The following is a 10,837-nucleotide window of genomic DNA, read 5'->3' as shown; positions in this document are numbered from 1 at the left end:
TAGTAGATGCGTAAACCAAATGCTACTTTGAAGGGGCTCTACCGGCTCACACTTTGGTGGAGTTGTGGTGACGGGCTCGCCTTCCCAGGCAATAGCTATGGCTCAAACTGGACATTCCACAGCGGATGAGAACCTCGATGGTCACGCCTAAGGATGGAAACTACACTGGTCGCCCCTTCCCATCCTTTTAATTAGGAAAAAAAAAAAAATTATTATCGATGAGAGAGAAAAGAAAGAAAATATTTCATACATGATGGAAACAAGATTTGGGGCGGTGACCTTATTTTTGTGATGCGTGTGTGTGGGGCCGTGGGCCGAGGTCTCTTTGGCCTGATTTTTTTTTCTCCTCTTATTTTCTTTTTCAAATCAGATGCGGGAAAAAGGAAAAAAAAAGAAGAAAAAAGAACAAATAAGTCTGTCACTCTGAATACTAAAGGAAGAGAGAAAAGAGAAATTGTCGAAAATACTTTTAAATATTAAGTGAGAAGTGATTGATTTTACAATTATGTGTGCATGAGGATTGACATATTTAAGGACTTTAGAAGCCGTCCAAGTTCTAAAGAAGGAGAGCTAATGACACAATCAACTATAACATGAGCACATGGCCGATTGCCCAACCAATGGCAAATGACAATTGCGACCTTGCCCATTTGGACAAATTACACCACTCCTAGAAGCTTCAATTAATAGCATTTTCAGCAGTTTTCTCGTCATTTTTTCTATATTTAAGAATTCAAATTACTTTTTGCTTCTCTATGTCAAAATACACCACAATAATTTTCTTTTATCACTCTCTATATCATTAAAATATTTATTTTTTTAATTATATTATATATATGATAGGAGAGATGAGAGAAAATTGTAAAACATGAGAGGAGAGAAAAGAAAGAATCATTTTAATAATCATAAGAATTGCAATAATAGAACTCAAAACATTGGATTCCATTGTAGCAATCTTAACGTTTAGGATTCATTCAAGAAGTCTGGTGTAAGATATTTTTGCGATTTTTTAAATATATTCTCTAAACTTAAGAAATATAAGGGAGTCTCTTCGGAATGCTCTTAGTAATATTACTTGCATATATGGGCATAAAAGGCATCCTACCTAATTTTAGCGGATTCCACTATGACCAGCCTACAAACATATTTTAATTTAAATCTAGACTAAAATAGTGTTGTTACAAAGGTACAACTAGAAATCTCTTCACATTTCTCTTCTCTAAATTTAGTCAAAATCTATGCTTGAAACTACTCCAGATTGTGTAAACAATTGGGGTTTCCCAGTTCTTACAGGTATGTGCAGTGTGCTGCTTGTCCTTGACTATGATCAACGTACTTCATATTTGACCATCCTTTGAGGTTGAATGAGTGTTTTACTTTAATGGGTCGTCAAGGTTTTTGCTGATCATCCTGTCCTCGAAGCATTTTTGGGCTATTAGCTGTTTTAATGATACTGTTATGTAACTACCATGTTGAGTGTTTAATTCTGCAGACAAGAAACATGCATTCCAACACACGCACGCAAACACGTGCACATTCAAAATTATTCTGCTTCCCAAGTGATACTTGGTCATTAACTTGTTCAAATATTGGTGCTGAGGAATGCCGTGTGTGTGTAATTTTTCGTTTCCAGAAGCCAGTTGGGGAGTCTATTCTAATAATGTGTAGAATGTTTGCTGGGTGTTTAAGATTGTGATGGATTAATTGATTTTTCATTCTAGATACGCTTAATTGACATCGATTATTGTCCATCAAAATATTTGAAACTACTTTATGCAAGAAATTTTGATATGCTGCTATATCATGAAATAAGCTAGGCCAAGCAAAAGTTTTGAGGCCCTAAACAGGAGCAACACCTATTCTTTAGGAAATTCCTGAAATTATGCAACTATCCTTATCCATGTCTTTATATGGTGCAACTATCCTTACTTATCCAAAAATATGGTGCAGTCTCTTGAGATTGATGGAAAGTAAAACATCAATTTAATGCTCATGTTTTCAGGATAATGGAGGGTGAACCCGTTAATGTGAAGGAGTTTCAAGAATTGGCTAGGCAAGCTCTTCCAAAAATGTATTATGACTACTATACAGGGGGAGCTGAGGATCAGTACACACTTAAAGAAAATGTGGAAGCATTTCATAGAATTACGTATGCTGTTAAATCTGTTGATGATTGTTTTTGCAAACTGGATACAACATCTTTTTACTGAGCCCTTTCTATGGCTTCTCAGGCTCCGGCCAAGAGTTCTTGTAGATGTAAGCAGAATAGATTTGTTACAGAGTCTCAGCACCCATTATGATTGCTCCAACTGCTATGCATAAGTTGGCACATCCTGAAGGTCTAAATCTTCTTGGAATAGTTTTCTCACTATCAGTTGAAATTTGTTTCAATTCTAATTTGCTTGCTAGTTGTGTTTATTCCAGGAGAGGTCGCCACTGCCAGAGCAGCAGCTGCATGCAACACAATAATGTTGTTGATTTAACATATATTGAGTGGAAAGCCACTTCAAATCTCCCTTGCTGAGGTGCATGAATTTTAACTTTTTTTTTTTTTTTTTTGCAGGTTTTGTCCTTCATATCTACTTGTACTGTAGAGGAGGTTGCTTCCAGCTGCAATGCTATTCGGTTTTTTCAATTATATCTATTCACTTCTTCTTTAGCTCATTTAAGCTCATTTTTGAACTTTATATTGCTTTAGTGGCAGCACTTCTTCTTTTTTATTTTAATTATTTTGGGTTGCTGTTGTGATTGTTTTGGTGGTTCTGTTGGTAGCAAATCACACTGTAATCCAGTATTCTTCTGGGAATAGGTATACAAGAGACGAGATGTATGTGCTCAACTCATACAGAGAGCTGAAAGAAATGGATACAAGGGTATTGTCCTAACAGTTGATACTCCCAGACTTGGTCGAAGGGAGGCAGACATAAAGAACAAGTAAATATGATCTCTTTTTGTTTAATGTCACTTACTTGCCTCCACAGTTGGGTATAAAGTTCTTCATGTAATGAGGATGGAACACAAGTTTTAGTATCTGAGATCATTATATATGTTGTTTGTTTTACCTGTCATACTCACACAATCAGCTTTATCTTAAATCTGATTTGATTCATGACTTAAATAATTTCTGCAGAATGGTTGCACCACAGTTGAAGAATTTTGAAGGCCTCTTATCAACTGAAGTTGATGATGTGAGTGGAGTTGTTCAACTACCAAGTTTTGCATTTAAATGTGCCAGATGCATGTGAATGTACATCAATGAGCATATGTAGGCATGTTAACTGGAGTGTGAATGTTGTTTAAAATTTAAAACTATTTATGTTACAGTAATTCAATGAATCAATTTTTTCTGCAGGATGAAGGTTCAAAATTAGAAGCTTTTGCAAAAGAGACCGTTGATGATGCTTTGAGTTGGAGGGTATGTACCACTAAACTATTCTTATTACTTGAAATTTGCTGTTGCAAATATGTTGGGAAAATATTTACTCGGACAATCGGTTTTTTCCTTGGACTTAAATGTTCAAAACTAGTTCTTGACTGATAATAGAGCTGATTTTAGTGTTATACGGTTTAGTTCGTCCACTTGCAATTTTCTGAAGTGCGTATAGTGTATAGACCTTTTTTTTTCTTCTGTTTGCTGAGGGTGCATGTAAAGACCATGGTTTCTTAAGCTTATAATTTTGCATTGTAAGATCCGCAGGATTTAGGATGGTTAAGATCCATAACAAACTTGCCAATTCTGATCAAGTGGGTTCTGACTCGTGAAGATGGTAACATCTCCATTTATGATATTGCATATTTTAATTACTACATTATCACTATTATTACACCTATTCGGAGCAGTACATAAGTCAGAGAAGAACCTTCTCTACTTTTAAACTTGATAATATCAACCAAATATTCAGGCTATTGTCAAAGTTAAAATCAAAGGGAAAGAGGTTTAATCTCACTTATATGAGAATGGTTAAATAGAAGATTATTATTCCTTTGTTCAAACATGATAGTCATTTGGTTAGTCAAAATTTTGTTCTTTGTTGCGGGTGAAAAAAGAGTTTCTACATTTTATCTTCTTTGTCATATTACCTGTCCCACCAGTTTCTCTTCTTTTAACTGTTCACATGAATCGACTAATGTACTCAAAGAGAGTGTGCATTTTAGAATTATCTTATCTGCCTCAAAAGATGCTTTTACTAGTTAATGAGATATAACAGCCTTGACTATACAGAGTAGTAATTCTTTTTTACTTTTTTGCCTGTTCCTCTGTTGAGAATTCCTGCTCAATATTTGATGTTCTACCATTGGCAGCAATAAAGGCTGTGGAAGTTGGGGTTGATGGTATTATTGTCTCAAATCATGGAGCTCGCCAGCTAGATTATACTCCTGCCTCTATTTCTGTTCTGGAAGAGGTTACTCTCGATCTCTCTACAGATTTGGTGATGCAATTTATGTAGTCTTCCAGAGTCTCAGTAAGTGCATGTACTCTTAACCATGGAACAAATTAAAAGAAAGGATTTCTTGTAGCAAGTCATCCTCGACTCATTCCTTTCTATGAAATGGGTAGCCCTTAAAGCCAGAAAAGTATATGTGCTGGGAGAAGTCCTGCGCAGGACTTCCTTGTTTGGAGACTTGTTTTAGAACTCCAGCTGTTGGTATGCTCTTTGGTAAGTCAATTCAATACATTACCAGTTTAAGATATTTGTATAGAATGGATTGCAGGTTGTTCCTGCTGTTGGAGAGAAAGTTCCTGTTCTTTTTGATGGAGGAGTGCGTAGAGGAACAGATGTCTTCAAGGCATAGAGGAACAGATGTCTTCAAGGCATTAGCCCTTGGTGCACAAGCTGTTTTTGTAAAGCTCTTCACTCCATATCTGTTCATCTAACATATGAATCTTTTCTTAAAAGTGTTTTCTCCAGTGCTATGGTGTTCCCCATAGTTATACTGAAAGGATGAGTCGTATTCGATAATCATGTACTCATGCAATTACCATGGCCTTTCTATTGTCATTTTATATTTTTGGAACCAACTGATAATTGGTTTTCATAGATAGAGCTCAATGCTCATACTATGTGCTGGCCCGCTATGCTTTTCTTTTAACTCACTGCATAAGTGAGAAAGCTTTCTTAAGTTGCTCATGGTATATATCCATGTCATAGAAACATTTTTTCACTTTTGAGACTGCTAAATACATTTGAATAGAGAAATGGAGAGTAGCGTGACTTTTATTTTCCTTCTCGTTTCCAGTTGGAGGTATATCTTAATCCTCAATAACACCAATAATTGACTTGGTGAGACTAATTAATTTGAGATTGTGCTTCTCTCTCTCTCTCTCTCTCTCTCTCTCTCTCATTCCAAAATATAATGTCCCCTGAAACTTGTGTGATTTTAAATTCCTTGCCCTTGCTTTTTCATAGTAATTGATATATGTTACTGCAGGTAGGAAGGCCTGTGGTCTATGGGCTTGCAGCAAAGGGGGAATATGGCATAAAACGGGTAATTGAGATGCTGAAGGATGAGCTCGAGCTGACAATGGCCCTTTCAGGTTGTTCAAGTGTGAAGGATATAACCAGGAGCCACATAAGAACAGAGCGTGAGAGACTCCAGTCAATGCTATAATATCATTTGAAAGCCATTAAAAATAATATCCTGTATACAGATGGTTTTGATGATTGATCTTATGCACAAAATAATGTGTGGGTGCACAGTTCACCATAAATGTGCATGCATGCTGAGGTTTCAGACAATTTGGCACTTCTTCAATGATTAGTTGGTCTTGTTGCTGTAAACTTATAAACTGAGCGTTGTAATTGAAGCAGATTAATTTGAATGTTCCATCTCAATACTGCTCAAATAAATATTGCTTCTCTTAACGATAAATAGAACATAACCTCTTCATGATCACACATATCAAAAACTGCATACACTTTATTATATTGGTTTGTAGCAAATTTCTGTCCAGGAAGATGGTATCAAAATGAGTGGAAGTCCAAGCGAAGTTCGTAAGGTTTTTTTCTTTCTAATTTTTAGTATTAAGTGCACTCAATTTTAGTAGGATGTGGGATGCAACATTATTCAGTAGGATTTGCCAGATTTGGTTTTGGTGTTATAAACAAAACTATCAAAGATCTCAAATAAAAAAGAAAGAGCGCAAAATTAAATCTGTAACGTTGAGCTGTTGCTGTTGTAGTTGTTGTTGTGGATGCTGCTGCTGATGATGAAGCAATGGTTGTGGGTCTAGCGGTTATGACCTCTGGGGCATTGAAACCCCGGAAAATAGTCCTTGAGACATCTGTAAGGCCTGGGGGTTTCCAGGAGGCAGCATCCTTGCATTCGCTAAAAGATTCTGAGATGTGTTTAGAGATGCATTACTGTTGATAATCGGCTTTACATCTTCAATTTGTTGTTGGCCAGAAACTGCTTCTGCATATTGCTGCATCTCAGTTACTGAATTATGAGAACTCCAGCAGCATCTGATTGACTGGCTGAGCCAAGATTCATGCGGGTTGGTTTTGCTCGGATTTGATCATCCAACAAAACATATCCTTCCCGGCAGTTCATCTGCATCAGCAGATCACATTACTCAATTGGATAATAAAAATTAGAAAAACTGAAATTTGTATTTCTAATTTCTAAAATTCAAGAAATTTCTGAAGACTTACCAGCGAACAAAGCTGTGCTGCTAGCAAATCTGCGTAATGCTGTCACATGAATTAGGTAAATAAATTAGAGCAACAGAAGACACATAGTTGCAGGGATAAGCAGTACTAAAAATGACAGTTGATAGAAACTAATGCTTCTGAAAAGTTTTCCAACTTATCAACCCATATCAGTCATTGACTGTCCAATCAACAAGCCCCCTCATATCAGTAGCAAGTGGATGCAGGGGATATAGGAGGGGATATAGCCAGACGAAAACAACTTTCTTAAATAACCTCTGCAATTTGACTGATGACTGTCCGAAAGAGATAATCTATCACAAGGTGAAAGACAGTTGAGATCACTGCTCCCATCCTTTACAAGAAATAACATAGGCAATTGAAGGACGTATGATATCAAAACAAGTGCGGTGGAGACGAAGATTTAGTGACAAATGGCAGAAAATTTTGGAAATATTCAGTTTCAGAAAGATTACATGCTGGAAATCCTAGGAGAGGCACCAGTAGGATGATTTGGAGGACCCCAAGAAAGGTTCTCAAAGAAGACTAGTAGAGAGTTGAAGGTGCAAAAACGAGAATAAAAAACCAGAAAAGAAATAGATATATTTTAGTTAAGTAATACATTTAAAAATTCCAAAGTCTAATTGGGGAGATGGCTTTTAACAGGATGAAATATCGGCTTTGATACCCCAAATAACTGAGAACAGCTAGTGTTAACTAATTCAACAGGCAGATCCTTCTTAGACTACAAATATAGAATTCATGCAGAACATACTGTATTGGGCAATGTAGGAAGATAATCCTCTGAAGCCAGAAAATCACCGTCTTCTATTTCTCCATAATGCATTGCAACTGTACCATCATATGGCTTCTCTGACATAATCATCCTAGTTCTTGCCCTACAAGAAACACCATTTTCTGCAGAAGCAAAAGTGGGACTTTAGGAAAACAAGAAAACCATCGACACATCACGAAGGATCAGATATCTTACAACCAAATACAACAAACCTTGAGGTTGGATAAATTTTAAGACTCTTATTTTGCAGATATTCATGCTGCCACTTGCAAGTGACATAGATAACAACTTCGCATTTGCATCATCTTTGAGATCCTCATCATTGGAAGCATTAGATAGATAGGTGGACAGAGGTTGAATGGAGTATGTGTTTGGCTTCCTGATGGGGTAATTATCGACCTTATTCTTTTTGGAGTTAAGTTGATGCCTGAATCAGATATCCATAAAACTTGAATAAGAACAGGATGGATTTAACTATGCTGCCAATGAATGTTCGTGAATGATTATAGGATGTGGAAAATTTATACATCCTGAAACTTCTGCACCATATAAAACATGCAGACTGCAAGTTTTAAACAAAAATCAAAATTATGAAGAAAAAAAATGCTGGCCATGAATAATTTTTCATCAACCATCTCAGCAAGGAAAAATAAACCCTAGAGTCAAAACCAAAGGGGGGCTCGTCCTGTAAGGTCAGGACCCATAAAATAAACAGCTTTACTTGGTTAATTAATACGATGGAGACAGTTACCCTGTCCATCTTGACCCAGATGACAGTAACAGTTTGTGCAGACAGAAAGTATAGAGAAATAACTACTCAAAATGACAAAGCAACGCTTAAAATTCTGTGATTTTAGGTCAATGAATCTGAATATCTCATTGTCACCATTTCTATCTTTGAGAACGTGTCGAGCATGGTTTGATCGGCCGAAGGTGGCGTTCCAACTGAAGGGCTGTTTGCATTTAATGGAACACTCATATTACTAACACTAGCTGGGGATCCAACTCCATTCATTGCTGGGGTCTAGGGGAGGGAATTTGACCTCATCTTTGCATTAACTTGGGCCTGGTGTTGCCGTTGAATGGAATCATTAGCACTGGAAGTCAAAGATGGTGTCCCACCAACAGTGGGTATTGAGGGATTCACTGCTTCTCCGTTTGTGATGCCGCATGCGCAGTTGCAAGTCCTAGGGGGTGTAAATGAGTTGAGCGAGTTTTTCTTGTTTGAAGTTGGCTTATTTAAATTTTATTCAAACTCTAGTTCAAGCCGAGCATAAGGTTAAAGAAAAGCCAAAAAAATTGACCTCGAGCTCGAGCTCTTAATAAGTCGAGCCGAACTAGTTTACGAGCAGGCTCTTATACTTAATTTAATTTATTTAATTCATTAATTTATTTTTTTATTATAAATTTAAATTTTAAGTACTTTTAAACAGCTCAAGAAGCCAGTTTGTATATGAGTATTTGCTTAGTATGGCTAACGAAGTATGGAGCTCGAGTCAATACAAAAAGGCATTTGATTTCGAAGAGGGAAGATATGCATCCATTTTATAATAAAAAGATGCTATTAGAAAAAGGAAAAAATAAAAAAAATATATCAAATTTTAATAATAATATGAGGAATTATAGGAATAACTATCAATTTGAGGCTTATATGAGTTGTTCATGGGCTTACTCGAGTCGAGCCGAACTAGCTTCGTTTAATATTCAAGTCAGGATTCGTATTCACGAAACATTTCATTTAATATTTGAGTCGAGTACGAACCGAGCTTATACGAACTGAACCCGAACGAGCTTGCGTACTGCTTGCCTGCTTGCCCCCTTAACAGTCCTCTACTTGCAACGGCTCCAAAGTGGGGTCCAACTGAACCACTAGAAAATTCCCCTGATTTTGATGATAATGGAGACTGAGCCAAAGCCCCGGCTGAAAACCTGGGACTTTGCACTGATTTCCTTTTCTGGAGGTCCTCCTTTCTTGCATCTTTCTCCATATGCAAACCAAGATTATTCCAGGGTGTTTGAGAGAAATTCGATCTAATGAATGCATGCTGTGGTAATCTTTGCTGCCGAGATTGCTGTGGGTCCAGATGGCTTGTTTCTGCTTCCGCCATCTGCATAACACTTTTAATGCGGTTGAGCTCTGGCCCATCTAATTTATCCATCTCGAACTGCTCTTCCTTTGCACCATAACGTGTACGCTGCTGTCCTGCAGCAAATGGCATTGCCCCAGCATCCTGACTCAGAGCCCCGTCAAACACCTGCTGGGAGAACTTTTGCATCGCTGTATTTGCATAGTGAATTCCCCTTGCCATTGTGGTATTTTTTTTTTTTTTTTTTTTTTTTTTAATTTTTTAATTTCAATATTGTTAGAATAATTATAAACATTTTATAATAATCTCAAATTATAAAATGTTATAGGACAGAATTTAGGGAGTGGGGCCGTCCCCTACAGTGGAAGCACATGAAAGTTGCTGGAAATTTGATGATGTGACATAAGAAGTGGTTCCACCATTTCTTTTACCAAACTCTTCTTAATATGGAATATAGAGGTGTTCGAACCACTTTCAAAGCTTTAGAAGTAGTTAAACTACTCATTAAAATAAAATAGGGATGGATGAACTATTCCTAAAGGCTGTGTGTCCTTCGTCCACCTCCCAACCATTCAACCCTCATGATGGTTGGGAGGTGATTCAATTGCCGCTTAATGTTTTGTGGTTTTTTTTTATTATTATTTAAATAAATTTTAAAGAGATTTTGAAAAGTTTGTGTAAAAGAAATGTACATGTACGGCATTTTCATCCCCTTTAACGCCAAATACTAACGAAGAACGTAATTCATATCGAAATAAAAGTTTGAAAGTACCCAAATAGTGATAATTTATTATTATTTTTTAAAAATAATGATAATTTGAAAGTGGTAAATGTTTTTGAAGTAATTCCCGTGATAGTCAATTATTATCGATGAGAGAGAAAAGAAAGAAAATATTTCATACTTGTTGGAAACAAGATTTGGGGCGGTGACCTTATTTGTGATGCGTGTGTGGGGCTGTCGGCCGGGGTCTCTTCGGCCTGATTTTTTTCTTTCTCCTCTTTTCTTTTCTTCTTCAAATCAGATGCGAGAAAAACAAATAAGTCTTTGTCACTTTGAATACCAAGGGAAGAGAGAAAAGAGAAATTGTCGTAAATGCTTTTAAATATTAAGCGAGAAGCGACCCATTTTGTAATTATGTGTGTTTAAGAATTGACACATTGGGGTGGTGTTTGGTAAATAGGTTGGCCTAAACACTATAGTTGATGTAGATTAATGTAAAAAAAAAAAAAAAAAAAGTAAGAATGTTTTTATATAAGAAAAGTGAAAAAAGTGGTATGAAAAAGTGAAAAAATTTTGTTTTGTA

General features: G+C 36.5%; 1 protein-coding gene, 1 non-coding gene and 1 pseudogene across 4 annotated transcripts; 2 read left to right on the top strand and 1 right to left on the bottom strand.

The window, feature by feature from the left end:
• The first annotated feature begins 1,192 nt into the window (after positions 1 to 1,192).
• LOC148584857 (peroxisomal (S)-2-hydroxyacid oxidase GLO4-like) lies at positions 1,193 to 2,645 on the top strand (annotated as a pseudogene). The gene is made up of 5 exons (XR_015912743.1): positions 1,193 to 1,293; positions 1,951 to 2,149; positions 2,232 to 2,339; positions 2,425 to 2,470; positions 2,564 to 2,645. The product of XR_015912743.1 is annotated as a peroxisomal (S)-2-hydroxyacid oxidase GLO4-like (transcript).
• A 65-nt stretch (positions 2,646 to 2,710) lies between these two features.
• LOC132186145 (uncharacterized) lies at positions 2,711 to 5,849 on the top strand. 2 transcript variants are annotated; one of them, XR_015912745.1, is made up of 6 exons: positions 2,711 to 2,934; positions 3,131 to 3,188; positions 3,353 to 3,415; positions 4,303 to 4,463; positions 4,714 to 4,843; positions 5,431 to 5,849. It is a non-coding gene; the product is annotated as an uncharacterized LOC132186145 (transcript). The 2 variants fall into 2 exon arrangements; XR_015912744.1 differs by having other exon boundaries at positions 4,303 to 4,843.
• Positions 5,850 to 5,958: 109 nt separating this feature from the next.
• On the bottom strand, positions 5,959 to 8,645 carry LOC132186146 (protein PHYTOCHROME-DEPENDENT LATE-FLOWERING-like). Its single transcript, XM_088517941.1, has 5 exons — positions 8,333 to 8,645; positions 7,659 to 7,873; positions 7,426 to 7,568; positions 6,654 to 6,692; positions 5,959 to 6,552 (listed from the first exon to the last, which is right to left on the bottom strand). The coding sequence occupies exons 2-5, from the start codon at positions 7,723 to 7,725 to the stop codon at positions 6,436 to 6,438; spliced, it is 366 nt and encodes a 121-aa protein (XP_088374067.1). The 5' UTR covers positions 7,726 to 7,873; positions 8,333 to 8,645; the 3' UTR covers positions 5,959 to 6,435.
• Between the last annotated feature and the right edge of the window lie 2,192 nt (positions 8,646 to 10,837).

Source organism: Corylus avellana, chromosome 6 (genome assembly GCF_965113065.1).
Source record: "Corylus avellana chromosome 6, dhCorAvel1.hap1.2, whole genome shotgun sequence".
Lineage (NCBI taxonomy): Eukaryota > Viridiplantae > Streptophyta > Magnoliopsida > Fagales > Betulaceae > Corylus > Corylus avellana.
The sequence above is the reverse complement of the archived record's forward strand: the minus strand, read 5'-3'. Positions and strand labels throughout refer to the sequence as shown.